Genomic DNA, 19,688 nt, shown 5'->3' with positions numbered 1-19,688 from the left:
GAAGATGAGTATACACAGGTTAAATTTAATAATCCAAACAGGTACGATCCAACAGAGAAGCAAGCAACACAACCATAATTGAAACGAGACCAGACAAAGACACATCAACTGAACTGAAAATACACAGACGATTCTCAACGAACTTACGAACTCAAATGACAAACAGCTGTGATGATTAGTGCAGTGTTCATGGTGACGGTTTGTAGCGGGAAAACAGAACAAAGGAGCACATGTGACTGATGAAAACAAACAAACTGAAAGTCCATGTGGTGTGAGCTTGTGACAAATATCCATCTTACATTATAATATTGTGATGCATAAATTTGTACTTGTAACATTTAAAATAATTGTTTTTGTTTTTTAATTTATTTAGGCACAATTGTATAGACAAAATTATCGGTTTTTGGCCATAACATGAAAATAATTATTGGCTTATCTGTATTGGTCAAAATTTTAATATCAGTAGATACCTAATTGTTATTGCTCAAATGTTACTTCTTTTTTTATGACAATTATTTTGTATAATAAGTTTTCTGAAATGTTATGTTTACATACGCAAATGAGACATTATCTAATTATGCATTAAGATGCATACAATTCCAAAACAAAAATCTGAACAGTGGAAAAAGCCAGGTTTAAAATTTTTGTTTCAGTTTGTTATAATATGGTTGAATGCAGGATATAATTTCGTGAAATTAATAAACATGTAGCCTATTAAACCCATGACAATATTGTGTCAGCAATTCCGTCAGAATAGAACGGTGAAACCAAGACATCATACAGGTGCTGGTCATATAATTAGAATATCATCAATAAGTTGATTTATTTCACTAATTCCATTCAAAAAGTGAAACTTGTATATTATATTCATTCATTACACACAGACTGATATATTTCAAATGTTTATTTCTTTTAATTTTGATGATTATAACTGACAAGGAAAATCCCAAATTCAGTATCTCAGAAAATTTGAATATTACTTAAGAAGACCAATACAAAGAAAGGATTTTTAGAAATCTTGGCCAGGCGAGTTTGCTGGCCAATTAAGAACAGGGATACCATGGTCCTTAAACCAGGTACTGGTAGCTTTGGCACTGTGTGCAGGTGCCAAGTCCTGGTGGAAAATGAAATCTCTATCTCCATAAAGTTGGTCAGCAGCAGGAAGCATGAAGTGCTCTAAAACTTCCTGGTATACGGCTGTGTTGACCTTGGACCTCAGAAAACACAGTGGACCAACACCAGCAGATGACATGGCACCCCAAACCATCACTGACTGTGGAAACTTTACACTGGACCTCAAGCAACGTGGATTGTGTGCCTCTCCTCTCTTCCTCCAGACTCTGGGACCCTGATTTCCAAAGGAAATGCAAAATTTACTTTCATCAGAGAACATAACTTTGGACCACTCAGCTGCAGTCCAGTCCTTTTTGTCTTTAGCCCAGGCGAGACGCTTCTGACGCTGTCTGTTGTTCAAGAGTGGCTTGACACAAGGAATGCGACAGCTGAAACCCATGTCTTGCATACGTCTGTGCGTAGTGGTTCTTGAAGCACTGACTCCAGCTGCAGTCCACTCTTTGTGAATCTCCCCCACATTTTTGAATGGGTTTTGCTTCACAATCCTCTCCAGGGTGCGGTTATCCCTATTGCTTGTACACTTTTTCCTTCCACATCTTTTCCTTCCCTTCGCCTCTCTATTAATGTGCTTGGACACAGAGCTCTGTGAACAGCCAGCCTCTTTTGCAATGACCTTTTGTTTCTTGCATTGTGCAAGGTGTCAATGGTCGTCTTTTGGACAACTGTCAAGTCAGCAGTCTTCCCTATGATTGTGTAGCCTACAGAACTAGACTGAGAGACCATTTAAAGGCCTTTGCAGGTGTTTTGAGTTAATTAGCTGATTAGAGTGTGGCACCAGGTGTCTTCAATATTGAACCTTTTCACAATATTCTAATTTTCTGAGATACTGAATTTGGGATTTTCCTTAGTTGTCAGTTGTCATCAAAATTAAAAGAAATAAACATTTGAAATATATCAGTCTGTGTGTAATGAATAAGTATAATATACAAGTTTCACTTTTTGAATGGAATTAGTGAAATAAATCAACTTTTTGATGATATTTTCTGATTATATGACCAGCACCTGTATATATATATATATATATATATATATATATATATATAAAAACAGTAAAGGTAAGAAGCGATATTTGAGAAAAGAGCTTACTAATGTAATAGTAATAATTTTCCGTATTTTTCTTGTTAAATTGACCTATGACCGTTTTTGTTGTTAAAACCGCTGTCGATCTGACCGTCCGTGGGTAATTTTCGAAAAGTCCTGAAGCTGTCAAAACTTTTGCTGATAAATAAACGTGAATTTCTCTGTCCAGGCTACACAGAGAACAAGTAAACAGAGTGTTCATTTACATATACTACGGGCATTGTAACAATACAAAGTGGGTTTAAAATCGACAAAGTTACAATTTAAGTATCAATTTTGTCTCATAAAAGTAGGGGTGTCATTTTTATATCGCGAGATAAAAATGCGACGATATGTATTGTTGATGTAAACAATATGATTCGTGATATAGTGTTAGTTTTAACCAAGACTCAGCTTACTGTATTGATTTATTCATTGATCATCTGAAGCAGACGCGCTGGAGCAGCTCTCCTCAAAATGAAAGCGCAAACATCATCTTAAAGCGGCACTTCTCGGAGTGAAAGCAGTTTAGTTTAGTTTTGGTAGTATGATGAGTCAAAGCGTTTTAGATTGTTTATTCTTATCATGTAAGTGTATAATCTGCGCGCGTGGCTTGTCTGTGTAAAAGAGATTCAACAAATGCCTACATTGAAAGCGTAAGTGTACTGCTTTAGAAAAAAATTAAAGTTTATAGAGTTTCAGTAACAGTACTACATTAAACTACTATATTTAATGTTGAATATAATGTATAATGATGCAATAATGGGGCATAATGCCATTTATATGTATAGTATAATTCTGTATTTTCAGGTTCAGAAACATGAATATTTTTTTTATTCTAGTGTCACCATTGTTTTACTGCTTTAAGAAGTTCTCTCTTAGATTTCAGCTATCCTTATTCTAATTTTGTGTTAAAATTCAGTTATACTGTTCAGTAACACACCTAGTCAATTGTTAATTTACATACAGAAGGTTCAATTAAATCTTGAAATATTGTAAATTCTTTATTAAGTTGTATGTAAAACAAAGTTATTGGAAATTGTTAATGTTTTGGAAATTTGAATTTCAGTTTCATTTTTTAATTTTTGTTCAAAATATCATGATACGTATCGAATCGTGAGCTGAGTGTATTGTTACACCCTTACCTAAAAGGCAATTTTAGATAACTGTTAACATACAATTTCTCTTTTGCTCACACACCTGTGTAGTGGCCTCCATGCATGCCTCCATGATGGTTACACACAGCGTACAGGTCGTACAGGAAGTCCAGTGTGTGTCGGCTGGCTTCAGGCTTGTGATGGGCCTGTTGTTTCCAGCCGTGCGGCGGACGGACACAGTTGCTCCTCTTGACCACGTGGCGGCCCATAGCAAGGCCCGTGAGGGGGAAGTGGACCAGCGTGGAGAGCTTGTTACGCCGCTCTCCCACCTGTCGGAAGCGTTTGAGGTGAAGGATGAGGATGTCTGGGAGGGTCCACAAGCTCATCTGCACCGTGCCCTGCTGCAGCTGCTTACAGTGAGGGCACTTCCATGCGTCGTCAGGGGCCAGCTAAGTAAACATGGATGAAAATTAGGATATGCAATTAGGATATACATCTCAAGGAAAGAGTGCTTTCTGTGCTAAATTAATGGTGCTGACAGATTTTATTTTGATCGCAACTATGTCAGAACGTACTAAAACTTACTAATTTTATGAAATTAATTTCATTTTATGTTTTTTAAAATAAAAGTATACTAAAAATAAATACAGTAAAAACAGTTATATTGTGAAATATTTTTACAAATTAAAATGTATTTTAATATATTTAAAAGGTAATATATTCCTGTGATCAAAGCTGAATTTTCAGCATCATTACTCCAGTCTTCAGTGTCACACGATCCTACAGAAATCAATCTAATGATGATTTGGTGCTCAAAAACATTTCTTATTATTATCAATGTTGAAAACTTGAATTATTGCACAATCTATGATTTCACGGTATGGAAAAGACACATTGCCTCCTTTTGTGCTCCACAGAAGAAAGCACCATTTGCATGTAATTCTTACGTGTTGATTCCATCCCATTGTACTATAAAAAGCACAATAGTTTTGCCATTGTTAATCTTTTCCTGCATTTGTCATGTTTCAAAAAGAAAGAAACACCTGCTGCACTAGAGCGAATGTTACTGTTATAGTTGCTCAGACTCAAAGGATAACATCCTAATCATCATATTGTGTTTCAGAAAATGTCCAGATCTCAGCTGTTATGCATGTTTATCTGACATAATGAAAGTTACTTGAAGAGAGGGAAAACAGTGCTTGTATTTCCAGATTTTGAAAACAAAAACAATATAAAAGTCACGTAACTCTCTTAAAACTAAATACAGAAGAAAAAGACCATTCAGGCTATTAAAGTAACATACAAAGCACTATAAATAAAATGAGCTCAAAATATGCAAATGGACCTTGCCTAGCTCTTCAAGATTTATTTTCATTAAATACTATTATTTATAGTAATTAAAAAAAAAAAAAAAGTAATAAAAACACTTCAAAATTACAAATTACAAAAGGTTAAAAATGATCGGTCTGGCCAAGCGGCATTTTGACATTTTGTTGAACTGCACTTTGCTTCACTTTTTTTAATGGGGTGGTATAATACCACTTTTACAAGTCTCTGATGTCCCCAGAGTGTGTATGTGAAGTTTTAGCTCAAAATACCCCACAGATAATTTTTTATAGCATGTTAAATTTGTCACTTTTTGAGGGTGAGCAAAAACGCTCCGTTTTTTTGTGTGTCCCTTTAAATGCATATGGGCTGCTGTTCTCAAAAGGGGGCAGAGTTTCAGGAGCTCCTGTTAGCACATAATACTGTTAGCAGCGCCGATTAACTCACGCAGACTCACTGAAAATGTCAGAAACTGTTCAACTTTTTATGTTCAAAACGGAGTCGGACAATGATGGAGAGACTCAAGAAGTGACAACATTTTGAATGCAACAGGACGTTTCTGAATGGTTAATTGATGAATTTATGCAGCTGATGTGAGCTGAGTTATTTATCTTAAAGTCATTGATTAGCATATTCTGTCATGATAATCTATAAATCGTTCCTGTGGGAACAGTTGTAAGTTCCTACAGAGCCAGAGAATATACAGTTGCGAGAAAAAGTATGTGAACCACTTGCAGAATTTGTGAAAATGTGAAAAATGTTAACAAAATAAGAGAGATCATACAAAATGCATGTTATTTTTCATTTAGTACAGTCTGAGTAAGATATTTTACATAAAAGATGTTTACATAAAATCCATAAGACAAAAAAATAGCTGAATTTATTAAAATAACCCCATTCATAAGTATGTGAACCATTGATTCTTAATACTGCGTGTGGTTACCTGTTTTTTTGTTTTGTGATGGTTGTTCATGAGTCCCTTGTTTGCTCTGAGCAGTTAAACTGAGCTCTGTTCTTCAGAAAAAATCCTCCAGGTCCTGCAGATTCTTCAGTTTTCCAGCATCTTTTGCATATTTGAACCCTTTACAGCAGTGACTGAATGATTTTGAGATCCGTCTTTGACACTGAGGACAACTGAGGGACTCAAACACAACTATTAAAAAAGGTTCAAACATTCACTGATGCTCTAGAAGGAAACATGATGCATTAATAGATGGGGGGTGAAAACATTTGGAATTTGAAGATCAAGGTAAATTGTATTTAATTTGTCTTCCGGGAAACATGCAAGTATTTTCTGTTGCTTCCGAAGGGCAGTACTAAATGAAAAAAATTGATATTTAAAAGAAATAAGAAAAATTTGTACATCTTCATCCTGTTCAAAAGTTTTCACCCCCCTCATCTATTAATGCATCATGTTTTTTCTGGAGCATCAGTGAATGTTTGAACCTTTTTTAATAGTTGTGTTTGAGTCCCTCAGTTGTCCTCAGTGTGAAAAGATGGATCTCAAAATCATTCAGTCACTGCTGTAAAGGGTTCAAATATGCAAAAAAAATACTTGAAAACTTAAGAATCTGCAGGACCTGGAGGATTTTTTCTGAAGAACCGAGCTCAGTTTAACTGCTAAGAGCAAACAAGAGACTCATGAACAACCTTCACAAAACAAAAAAAAACAGTCGTAGATCATCCAGGTAACCACACACAGCAAGACAAAAAAAATAGCTGAATTTATTAAAATAATCCAATTCACAAACTTTTGAATTGGATTATTTTAATAAATTCAGCTATTTTTTTTGTCTTGCTGATTATATGTAAACATCTTTTATGTGAAATATCTTACTCAGGACAGTACTAATTAAAAAATAACATGCATTTTGTATGATCTCTCTTATTTTGTTAAAATTATTCACATTTTCACAGATTCTGCAAGTGGTTCACATACTTTTTCTTGCAACGGTATGCTGCATGAAGATAGAACAGGTATATTTTAATTACGGTTATAACTTGTCATGTTGTCATCTTGCTTTTATGACATGCTATTGCATTTGTGTTACGTACTGTATTGCAATCGCCTCGCCCCTTTGTTGCGTGTTCTCGGGGGCAGGGTTTATGTAAATTTTAGGGTTAGTGATGTCACCAACCCGGGAAGAAGCTCGTTGTAGTCCCTACCAGCTGTTTGTTGTAGTCCTTAAACAGAGAATTCTTTAAAAGAAAATATCTCCCTTTGCTTTGAACTTTGAGCATCGTAATTTTGCAGATACTGTTTGTGCTCTAACAGCAACATTACACACTAACTAAAGTTAAAAAAGTGAAATTGCAATGAACCACCCCTTTAATAGGTGGAGAAAAAAAAAATATACCAACTAACTGGTTAAATTTAGTCTGAAATGCAAGTTACTCTATATTAACATCTTGTTTATTGTGTAAAAGCAACATCACACTGGTAATCATGAATTTAATCTTGGCTGGGTCGTGTCGTTGTGTGTTTTTGTGTGGTTTACTTGTTCTTCTTTGGTGTACAGCTCAAAGCACTCCTCCAGGGTGCAGCTGTGCTGCTGAACGTGGTGTTGTTGTTGAGCACGAACGCTTTCAGAGTCCTTCACCACCTCCTCCTGAATATTACCAAACAGACTGCACACAAACACACAGTATCCCCAGGTCATTGTTCCATCAGGCCTGTTTTGTTGGCTTTATATGCTTTAAAACGAAGTGTGGATAGAATGCTCTGTATTTTCGCACGTATTCAAAAGGAAGTAAAAGATTACATTACCAGTCTTTGATTCTGTGCTCCCACTCAACAATGAGCTTCACATGTGGAGGTCCACCTGAGCCGCACAGCTTTAGAGCTCTGAGGAGATGAAGACCAAGTCAAAGGGATTGTGTTAAAAGAGGTTTTCTCAGATACACAAATGCACACACATACACATTTTTAGATGTCTATAAAAGTAGTCAGTACAGAGTACATTCTCATTAAAGGATTAGTTCTTTCAAATGAAAATTACCCAAGCTTTACTCACCCTCAAGCTATCCTAGGTGTATATGACTTTCTTCTTTCTGATGAACACAATTGGAGAAATATTAATAAATATCCTGACACATCCAAGCAATATAATGGCAGTGAGCGGGATCAATGAGTATGAGCTGAAGAAAGTGTCTTCATACACATCCATCCATCATAAACGTACGTCACACGGCTCTGGGGGGTTAATAAAGGCCTTCTGAAGCACTGCGATGAACAGGGAAGGACGTAGCGTGAGCTTTTTGAACTGAGAGAGTTTTACACTTTCTTCGTAAGTTGAATACAGAAGGCGGTCTGGCAGAAGCTAGATATTTTACTTCATAACTTGTTAAATATGGATTTTTTTTTTTACACAAACACATCGCTTCACTTTAGAAGGCTTTTATTAACCCCCCGGAGCTGTATGGAGTATGTTTATGATGGATGGAGGCACTTTCTTCAGCTCATACTCACTGACCCCGCTCACTGCCATTATAAAGCTTGGGTGCGTCAGGATATTTATTAATATATCTCCGACTGTGTTCATCAGAAAGAAGAAAGTCATATACACCTAGGATAGCTTGAAGGTGAGTAAAGCTTGGGGTAAATTTCATTTGAAAGTGAACTAATCCTTTAAAGTACCATGTTTACTCACAATTTTTTGCTTTCTTTTTGATTTCTGGCTTTCAAATAAAAGGTCCAAAGCCACTGCATAACCATCATCACCATGTTTGAAAATTTGAGACTTTATATTTAATATTTTATGACTAATCACGCAGCATCAGAGCATGATATAGTGAAATGCTTTAAAAAAATATGGTTTCATAAACAAAAACTAAAGATAAAGAAATGTAAATTAAAGTGAAAAAAAAAAAAAGAAAAACGAAAAATAAAACTATTGATTGCTGATTGTTTTCTTTGGTCCAAAACAAAAGGGTAACCTCTGAGTGTCTATAGAGTGCGTTTACATGCATGTTCTTAACCTGATTATGCGTAATAAGCTGACAATGCATGTGGTCATGTAAATGCATTAACCCGTTTTCCTTCATTGAGTACGGTCATCAACAGCTTAAGCATAAACCGATCGATACAGCTAGATTTTTGCCCCTTACCCCGTTTTTGCACGACATGCGAACACATTAACTTGCATTCTGATGGCTTGTTGTAGTGCACATGTGTGACAGGGAAAGCTTCCTTTGGATTTAAAGGGATAGTTCACCCAAAAATGAAATTTATCCCATTATTTACTCACCCTCAAGCCATCCTAGGTGTATATGATTTTCTTCTTTCAGACTAACACAATCAAAGTTAAATTAAAAAATATCCTGGCTCTTCCGAGCTTTGTGAATGGCGCTCAAGATTTTGAAGCCCAAAAAAGTGCATCCATCCATCATAAAAATACATTAAAATACGGTACGGTATCCATACGGCTCCAGAGGGTTAAAACAGTCCTTCTGAAGTGAAGTGATGGGTTTTTATATGAAAAATATCCATATTTAAAACTTTAAAAACTATAATAACTGGCTTCCGGTAACGTCCGTCCGCGCGTTCATGAGAAAGTCGAGTTCCGGTATATGACGTAGGATGTAGGAGTAGCATAAGTTTAGGTGAGAGTATACGTCTCTCACGGTTCAAACAAATAGGGCTGGGCAACAAACTCAAGCTCCTCTTCTCCTTTATCGAAGTACTCCAACATTTCTCTTTTAAAATTCTCATTTTAGACTTATAATTCATGACTGGTATTTTGTACGGAGCCCCGCACATGACACGCAAGAAAAATTAAATTGTGCGCACGATTTAGCCTACTATTTTTTTCCAGCATGTCATGTCCGGGGCTCTGTAGTTTTGCTCTATCCTTTGCACTTCCGCATTCATCAATATGTCATGTGTCGGGTCAGAGGTCACTCTTCTGCTGAAACTAGACTTGTATACGGCCGTCTGCCGGAAGCCAGTTATTGTAGTTTATAAAATTTTAAATATGGATATTTTTCTTACAAAAACCCATCGCTTTGCTTCAGAAGGCCTTTAATGCCCTGTAGCCGTATGGATTACAGGATATTTAACATAACTCTGATTGTGTTCATCTGAAAGATGATAGTCATATACACCAAGGACAACGTCACATCACTTCCACTTTCAATATGACATATTACAACATTTAAGGGCAATTCTCTAAAAAATTGAAAAACCTGTAACTTCAGCACATATAGAATATGAACAAGATAATCATCAATAGCCGCGGCTCGTCTGTAAGGGCAGGTGGGATATCTCGATATAAACTGAATCAATAATAAAATGTAAATGTGTTCAGTATTCTGCAACAAATATTTTTTTAGTGTGAGCAGTGATCAGAAGTGAGCAGGATACATTAAAATTTAACATATGGCATTGGGTGCCTGAGTCCTGCCCAGCTCTACAGTGCCCCAGTTTTCTAATGACACCTGTCAGCTGTGGATGCCATTATGTACCAGCAGATCACCATAGACTCTCACAGGACAAAACACCAGTTATTCCCAGACTCCATTTCCCAGAATTCTCTGCTCATTAATACTTTAAATCATGTAATTAAATCATGTAATTAAAGGGGTCATGAACTGTGTTGTTTTATTGTTTTATAATGTTTCCTGGGGTGTACTTATTATGTTAATATGCTTTTACATAAAAAATGTTCATAATTTAGAAATAAAAGACATTTTTTTCTACCCTAATTTTAGCCCTCTGATTTGAATGCTCTGTTTTAAGGGACATGTCTGCTGTGAGACTTCAGTGTAAACACCCACTGCTGTGATTGGCTAACATCTTTCCATTTGAAATATCTAAGTATTACTCTCTCGAAAACTTTTAGCATGTTTTTACTATTACAGCTCTAAAGGTTAACTAATCGTGAAAAGTGCTGCATTACATTTAGATCTATGGCATTATATTTAGATCGTGGCGTGAAAGGTTGCACTGATGAACAGCTGATCACAGACATGTTGTTGAGCGCGTTAAAGCAGTGATCTCGTCATTGCAACTCAATTTTTGCACACTAACGAATGCTTTCATCGTAACTAACAGTGCAAACGCGATATAACTAAGAGATAAGAGATATAACAGCGTGCGCTGTTTGATTGACAGCTCTAGCGATTGTAAAGGAAGCATTCTTTGATCGCTTTATTTATATAATTTAATCACCGTTTAAATAACAGATTATTTTCATCCTACTAAGAGAAACAACGTGAAGTTGACCGTTTAGTCACTGGTTTGATTTACTGTATAGACAAAGGACATCTGACTGTACAGATCAGGCATTATAATTAACACAGTTACTTACATGTTGTTGCATTACTGTCGAGTCCATATCGTAAAAGTCTGTTTGGAAAGCCTGCACCGAAATGCGATTGATTTACCAAAGAATCCAGAGTGAAATCGCAAATACAAATAAATAAAGTTCTGTCATGACAACTCTCAGAGTGTTTGGTATGACAATGTTGATATGTTTGGTCTTGGTGGAAAAGATCTGCTACGCTGCTGCTGCTTTTATTACTGCTGCTGCTGTTGATTATTGCTGCTGCTGTTGCAGAGCAAGTACGGGACACGACACGCTGCTGTGAGCAAGTAAGACATGCTGCTGCTGCTGTACAATATAACGTACATGAATTACCCGTAGCAGATCTATACAGGTGGAGCTGGGGAAGGTGGAGGGGTTCTGAAGTGCGCTGCACTGCTAAGGCAAATGCTACCCATGTATTTGAAGATTGAGCACACGCTCATTGGCTACCAATTCAGCAGGAACCAATGATCTGTGTCCTATAGATAATGATGTAAAATGAGCAGGTTGAGTTATGGACCTATTAGCCTGCGCATTTAGAGTTTCATGACAGAACTTTTTACCTCAACTGAGACATTCACATTGTTGAAAATAAATAACCATATTCCCAGCATCAGAATCCTTTGAAAGGTAATGTTATTTTTGTCCTGTATCACTATTCTCTCCTCCTCATCTCACTAACACGCCAGTGGGCGGGGCTTACTGTAGCAACGATGAAGTAGGCTTTGATTTCGTCTGTGGTGGCGGCGTTTCACCTCATAGATAGGCACATTCCAGGATCAGTCGTTCACTGGGCCTGGTGTCAATAAAAGCTTTTATTGGACTAACAAGTAGAGTTGTCAAAAGTACCGACTTCGGTACCTAGTCAGTACTGAAATTTTAAAAATGTGACGCTTTGAGCGCTGTTGAGCGGATTCGTAAACACCTTTGATTGGCCATTGTATTCACGGCACATCGAATATGTCTGTGATTGTACGCTGTAAAAACATTTTAAATACGTTGTCTTCATTAAGTGCTTACACGGATACACACAGGAGCGTTTGAAAGCAGGCATCTATCGCGGACTAGTCCATTGATAGACGCCTACTTTCAAACACTCCCGCTTTCAAAATTCTTTCAAATTCAAACACTCCTGTGCGTTGATCATTGTAGTCAATCACAGACATATCCAATGAGCATGTCAACACAATGGCCAATCAGAGGTGTTTACGAATCCGCTCAACAGCGCTCAAAGCGTCACATTTTTAAAATTTCAGTACCGATAGGTACCGAAGTCGGTACTTTTAACAACTCTACTAACAAGGAAGTTTTCAGTTCTGAAACTTACCTCTTATATATCAAAAGCTCAAGGAAAAAGCTGATTTCTCAATTCATGACCCCTTTAACTCTGTCTGTTTATATGCCTCTAGGCTTTCTATCAGTATGAAGTCTTGTTTCATGTTACTGACAGTTTTCTGAGCAGTCTCACTGTTCCTGGTTCTGATATCTCCCTTGTCTTGGATGTCTCGTCCATGGAGTTTTTTGTTGTTTGGACTGATAACTTGTGCTTTGACCTGGTTTTGGACTATGACTGTGGATTATATATTTTTTTTATTAAACTGCATGTGGATCCTCACTCTCTGTGCTCAGTGCAGTCCTTTCGTAACAGCTTATTTTCACCTTACGTAAACCTTGCTTCAGACCAAGACGATATCAATCTGCTTCAGTGTATATAAGTCTGCATAAAGTCAGTAACTAGTTGACACATCTGTTCTTCCTATGTGGAGCAGAGTATCAAATTAAAGAAAGTATAAATCCTTTAGTTTAAACATGCTCATGTGAATAGCTTTAAATGTAGTTCTGTTGTGTTTGTTTCATATCATCAAAGAATAGACATGACTTTCTTTCTTCACCAGAAATCCTCCACAACCTGTAACAATTTAAAACAATTTGGAGACAATAAATACTACATAAAGTCAATCCTGAGATAGCATATGAGTATCATGTGTACCCAAAGCCTGTCAATCAACATTAGAGCGCCACCCTCAGGCTGAATAACGCAACCTCTGCCAAAAGTGTTCTGTGTGTGTTCAGTGATTAGAATATAAATCTCCCCAACCTAAATTTTATGGTCAGGAGCCGCTACTGATCATCAAGAGAATTTCTGCAGGGATATGAGTAAGAAGACGTTAAGATGATTATGAGATTAGTGTCTTCTTTAAAAATGCAGCTGACTATTCTATGGTTTCGAGGGCGGATGTCATCATTTAACCAAGTGTGATTGAACAAACTCCTTAAGGGCTGTATACATCTTATGAGGATGATATTGGCAGCAGCTCAGAGGTTTCTTTTGACGTTTAAGATAAAAAATGTATAATAAATTTAATATGACTATACCTGTAAATACTGTACAGTATGCACTATGAAGTGGTGCTGCTAACAATAAATAATACATAAAGCTGAACTGAATTTTTTCATTTGATATATGAAGTGTAATAAAAAATGAAATGCTTATGTCAGAACCTGTTATGTTAGAAAACTGTTTCCAAACATCCTCTGAACTGAATTGCTGTTATTGCCACCTCTGAGAAAGATGAAATTCGCTTACATTCTGTTCTGATCCATGTACACACACACACACACACACACACACACACACACACACACACACACACACACTATTACCTGTCCACTGCAGGGTGATAAAGTGGCCGTCCGTCTTGTGGATTTAAGTAGCTATAAGTTGGAGATCCCCCAACAACACGGATCTTGAAAAACACTCTGAAATTCTGTTAAAAAAGATTTGGAGACTTTATCAAAAAAAGGTCAAGGAAGCAAGAAACATTGAGCAGTTCCTATCGATTTCTGTCACTGTCATGAAGGTGCAACTACATTAATGCTTCAATATTGCCATTGTGATATTGTGAACTATGCAGTTATAAACATCAAGCCAGAGAAGTGGCTGCAGATTATATAAGAGGCTGTCTTTCAACCTTAATTAAAACAAACATGTAAAAATAATAATACAATAATAATAGTGACGCTTGCCTTAGCAAACACCACTAATAAAGCGATATAATGGCCTTATATACAGCCATTACTCCAGTCTTCAGTGTCACATGATCCTTCAGAAATCATTCTAATATGATGATTTGCTGTTCAAGAAACATTTATTATTATCATCAATGATGAAAACAGTTGTGCTGCTTCATATGTTTGTGGAAACCATGATAAAATCTTTTTTTATACATAAAATAGAATAGAAAGTCCAGAAGAACAGCATTTCAGGTCACTTACTGTCATCCTTGGGGAATAATATATATATATATATATAAATCGTACTAACCCCATACTTTTGAACAGCAGTTTATGTCCTATATATCTGTTAGCAGATCCCCTGTAGTACCTTTATTGACCCCTAGGGGTCCGTAGACACCTATTAAAAGGCCCTTATTCTGGCTGGTGTGTCTGAAAACATCCAGCAGGGGGCACCAAACAACTGCTGGAGAGCAATAGGATGATTACAAGAAAGTGACAGGAAGACGTTGATCGAATCTTGTGAGAGACTTTATTGTCATCAGCTTCCAACAAACTGATTCTCTGAAACCTTAAGATCTTGAATTGTGATTGTCTTTGGTGGGGTTGGCTGTTCAAATTTTGTATTTTCTTGCATCTGTATCTTATTTACAGTTAAACTCTTCAGTCTCCGTTAGTTAAATGAGTATATCTACGATAACCTCCATGAAGTATGGTAGTCATAAAGTTCATCTTACATGTGCCTGTGATCCGTTGATCATTAGATAGTAGAGTTTACTGAGGATGCTCTGCTGCAGCTGGTCCCACGACACTGATCTGTCCTCTCTCATCAGAAATGGAGGGCCAAATCTGCAGATAAACAAACTTGAGATTAGTGTGTTTATACTATTAGTGAGTTTAAACTCAAATAGACGCAATCACTTTGTCAAAGTTAGCTAACATAATAACACATTCATCATCTCCACAAAGTATGAATAATGCTGTTTGAGTAAATATGCTCATTTCATATTTGTTTGTTTAAGATACACTGGTAAAATACATGCGTATGGTACAGGGACACTGGGACTAGTTGTCACACTTCTTCAGTGAATCTTTTTCGGCATACTAGGTTTATTTTTGACAGTCAATTTCTATATACACACACATACCTTAAAATTCTGACAACAAAAAGCTACTGAACATTTCCATTATTGCCTATGAAAAAAAAAAACTATACAGTTCATTGAACACATGTTGACTTAAAAATTTACATTTTAAAAAAGTTTTTTTTATGATTTTAGTTAACTATAATAACTCTGTATTGAGATAACTTCAACCAAAGCTAACATTAATGAGCTAAAGTTCAGCTAAATGTTTCATTTCCTCCCACAATTAAATTGCAATGTTAGCATCATAAAGTATCCAGATACGTTATTGAACGTGTGTTATTATAGGCAAGGCCTAAAATACAACAATCAGTTATATACATGGGTCTTTTACAATCTCTCTATCCACCAAGATTAAATATGTACTACTGCAAAGGTCTTTGTCACTGAAATCACATGAGAGTTATATGTAAACATTACATCACATTTTTAGGTGCATGTTTGTCAGATAAATTACTGTTTAAGTTTGGACACTATGTTCCACTATCCTTGAAATCCACCCCACCCTTTTTAGTTTAGTTTTTGTTTTGCAGCAGGAGGCTAGTGATTAAGTTTCTAGCCAGATTTCTGCCACAGGACACGTACAGCATGAATAAAGGAGACAAAACAACCACAAGTGAGCTAAGGCAAAGCGAGCCTTTTAGAATGTGATAAACATGTAATTGTGCTGCGTTTTGCCTCGGCCAAAAACAACTGCAGACTTTTTCCTGACAGGAGGCAGAGTGAGATCTGAACAAACATGCTTTGATGCTCATAGCGTCACAGTTCGCCCTGGGCAACAACATGGTGAGATTTTCACCAAATTGCAAAGCAATAAAGTATCTGCCTATCTATCCACTATGCTTGATGCTGCACACTCTAAATAAATATCATAGCTGAGATGCAAATTCTGTTTTTTTTTACTTCAATAATGAGGTGAGGACATTTTTGGGGAGGTCAAATTCACCCCTAAGTGCATTTTGATACATTGCAATGGTATCAAATGAACAGTTCCTTTTCAAATCTATCACTATTTGCTATTACTGTATTAATGGTAACTACAGTTGCAGGATTAATTGTTAAAAAATCTTGCCCACACAATCTCATTCCTAAATGACAAGGATTTGGCTGTGTCTGTTCAACAAAATTACACCGAAACATTCAAATCTGCGCTGAGCCAGAGAGAGCATTTGTCATGTATAGGCATGAAACAGCTTCACAAAGCACTTCTTTTCAACCACATAGTATCGTTAATTCTGTGTTACAAATATTCATATTAATCACAGATGTACTGGGCAGATGTACTTAATATTAATTCATATTAATCACAGATTCATATAAACACTGATGTGTTTTTGCAACTTGTCGCTTCAAATACTAATTGTATCAATTATATTGTTACACCAGTAGGTGGCGACAAGTGACTGTTAAAAAATAGGCTTGTTCGACTTGAAGCAGCGATGCACAGACCGATCGGTGTATGACATCAAAGTACCGGCGAGAGCAATCAGAGTGCAGATGGTGCTATTGTGGTACTCAGGGCTGGCGGAAGTGCTGGGCAAGCTGGGCAATTGCCCAGGGCGCCAGACCACTAGAGGGCGCCGCACCATGATGAGCACGATCAACAATGTCTTTGTCGGGAGTTTGATTGACAGGCGATCTAACCAATCATAACGCCGAATCCGCCGTTAAGTCTGACAAAGCAGTCAGGAGAGTTAGTAGATTAACGTAGGTGGACTTGAACTTGAAAAATGGTGTGTACTGACGTCTTTCCGCGGTTGAAACAACATTTATTTGTTTATTTGATGCTATATCCTCCTGGGACCCAGAAAAAAAAGTTTTTGAATTTAATATTTTGTTTCACATCATTACATTGTTTAGAGCATAAAAAAAAATTGGAAAAATAACATTTTTGAAAAATTATATTTTATTCATATTTTATGCTATGTCCTCTATAGTGGTCACTAGGACTAAGTTGTTTCAAAAATAAAATGACAATAAATTACATGTATAGGCAAAAACAATGGATTTTTTTTTATTCACCAATCAATTTTTAGGTTTCAGGATTTTTTTCAACTAAATTTTGTTTAAAGATGATTCTCAACTATGTTATGAAAGATAGAACGGAATGAATCGATATACCATTTTACTTTATGTAATATGTGGGTAAAATGGCCATACGTGGATTTTCCCATTCAATACAATGTATATATACACTGTATCTAGTTTAGTATCTAGTATCTATGATAGTTAGTATCTTATTAATGTGTTCTTGGAGCAACATGTAATGAAAAAAGAAGTGTAATAATGGGAGTAAAAATCTGCAACATTTTCATAATAATATCTAATAATTAATAGGAATATTGATATATAATTTATTTTGCTATTCACTTGTTGTGTCTCCCAAAATGCCTGATAATCATGATTTAAGTCCTGTTGTCCTCTACAGAGGTCATGTATGAAATCAATGCCCTGTTTTGTAACAGAAAGTCATATTTTGATTAGAAACCCCATAACATTTTCCTGAGATGTTGATTTATAACAAACAATTTAAAAAAATAATCCAATTTAAATGATAGTTACAAAATATTATCATATTTCCATAAGAGTGCTAAATTTGATCACTAAATTAATGTCAGTCATTTTTTTAAAGACCAAGGAGAAGTTGTTGTCATGGTGAAACTTCCAAACATTTGGTATCTCTGCAAAGCCCTGAATGTGCTCTTTACAGGACAGCCAGTAATTCACTAAAATATAATATCCACTACAGAGGACAAAAGTCTATTCCTGGGTCCCAGGAGGATAAATTAACTAGTAGGAAGAGATAATTGGTTCACGAGCCGCTAAACTGAGGTGCTACAGCGATCTGTCACAACACATTAAAGAACCACAAAATGGTACTTATTGTTTAAATTTCTTTAAAAATGACAAAATTTTAAATTTAAGACTTTGTTTCATATCAAAAGTAACCTGCACTGTCTTGTCTGTCGACACGTTACCAGTGTACTCTTGCTCCGTGATCTATTTTTCACTCTGTGAGAACATGATGTGTGGCGTGAGAACTGCAAGGCTTGTTGGACATAGCAAAAGTAACTAAAGGGCGCGGGTCTTTCCGAACAGTCAAACTGAGCACCAAATCTGTCGCAAATTGGATTATTCCAAGATAACTGAAGCGTTCGCAGCAGCCAAAGCAGGAAAGGTCCTCTTTTAAATGGTTTAAATGAGTCAGCTGTAATTCATTACACCTGTCTTAAGTCAACAGTAGGGATAATATGATAAATTGGCATTTTTTTCTCTTAAAAAATTGAATGTAGGGGGCGGCATATTCCTATTTTGCTTGTGGTAAAATCACTCTCGTGGTACTTTGACGTCATACACTGATCAGTCTAATGTATTTGTCATTGAATCATTCAAGAGATTCGTTCAAAAACGCTGATTCATATTAATTTAACATTTTAACTAGACTGCAGCAATTAACATTTTGTCAGAACCGCTAATGAATTACATGTTATTTTGTTTAGTTGTCTGTTCAGAATGGTGGGAGAATAATGATCTCTGTTTGAAGCAAAAAAAAAAAAAAAAAATGTGATTTTCAATTTATCCAGAATTGTGCAGCTCTAATAGTAACCTTTATTAAATTACTGCATTTTCTATAGGCAAGATTTTAATATTTCAATAGCCTAAATCAATGACTAAATTGCTATTTTGCTCTTGTTGAGTATTGATTAACCCCATTTGGCCTATGTGAAGTCAGCTGGAAAGGAAAGAGGGGAGAAAGTTATTACAGATTGATCAAAGATAAAAAAATAAATATTAATTTATTCTTTGGAATAACATAGACTGAAAAATCATGCACAAATAAGAACAGGAAATGTATCCGGGTCAGTTTAATAGAGTAATTTTTAATTTCACGTTGACTTCAAAGATAAGCCTACAACCTGCAACTATTCACAAACAAATTCAGTCTGGACACAAATGAGAAACTCTTGGCTGACTTTTTGAACTTTTCCACTATGTTTGATGTTGCACACTCTGAACATCAAAAGAATGTTCTCCCGCAATATACCTGCTCCTGTGATGATCTTAAAAATGACAGCAAAATCCTTTTGGGTAGAAAACTCAATAGGGAACCTGCTATTCTTTCTATTAATCTTTTTTTTTTTAATGCAAACTCTATGGTGCTTCCTGTCTTTGCAAATGCCTGTAAATTACATTGATAAGAAATAAATAGAAGAATAAGAAATACAATATAAATTATTTTTTGTTTTAGTTTTAGTAATTTTAGTACTAAACTTTTTTTCAGTTTATTGCCAAGGCAACATTTCTTAAGTTTTTCCATGTAATATTTATATTTTATATTATTTCAGCTTTATTTCTATTAACAAAAACAATGGTTAATACAGTAATTTTAGTTTTAGTTAACAACAAAAACACTGTTCACAAAGTGAAATAACACTACTGATGGGTTATATGGGAAACCTTTTGGCATCTGCCTGTAGTGAACGTTTCTATATTTAAACGATCCCAGTTAATGAACGTAACTACAGGTGTAGGTGAAATATAGCCCTTTACAGCGATAGGAATATCACTTTTATCAGTATCTGGAGAAAATAAAAAATCAATCAAAA

At 35.9% G+C, this 19,688-nt stretch overlaps 1 protein-coding gene across 5 annotated transcripts in view; it reads right to left on the bottom strand.

Annotated features, from left to right (window-relative positions):
* usp43b (ubiquitin specific peptidase 43b) overlaps window positions 1-19,688 on the bottom strand; it is an 86,663-nt gene that overhangs the window by 15,738 nt on the left and 51,237 nt on the right. For all 5 annotated transcript variants that reach the window (XM_051888326.1, XM_051888322.1, XM_051888324.1 and 2 more), the window contains 5 exons: window positions 14,674-14,785; window positions 13,586-13,689; window positions 7,384-7,461; window positions 7,115-7,244; window positions 3,394-3,739 (listed from right to left, as the gene is read on the bottom strand). In XM_051888326.1, coding sequence (XP_051744286.1) covers window positions 3,394-3,739; window positions 7,115-7,244; window positions 7,384-7,461; window positions 13,586-13,689; window positions 14,674-14,785 — 770 coding nt within the window. The remainder of the gene's footprint in view (window positions 1-3,393; window positions 3,740-7,114; window positions 7,245-7,383; window positions 7,462-13,585; window positions 13,690-14,673; window positions 14,786-19,688) is intronic.

The sequence above is a fragment of the Ctenopharyngodon idella genome, chromosome 3, assembly GCF_019924925.1.
Source record: "Ctenopharyngodon idella isolate HZGC_01 chromosome 3, HZGC01, whole genome shotgun sequence".
Taxonomy (NCBI): Eukaryota; Metazoa; Chordata; class Actinopteri; order Cypriniformes; family Xenocyprididae; genus Ctenopharyngodon; species Ctenopharyngodon idella.
Note: the sequence above shows the minus strand (reverse complement) of the source record. Positions and strands in the feature narration are given on the sequence as shown.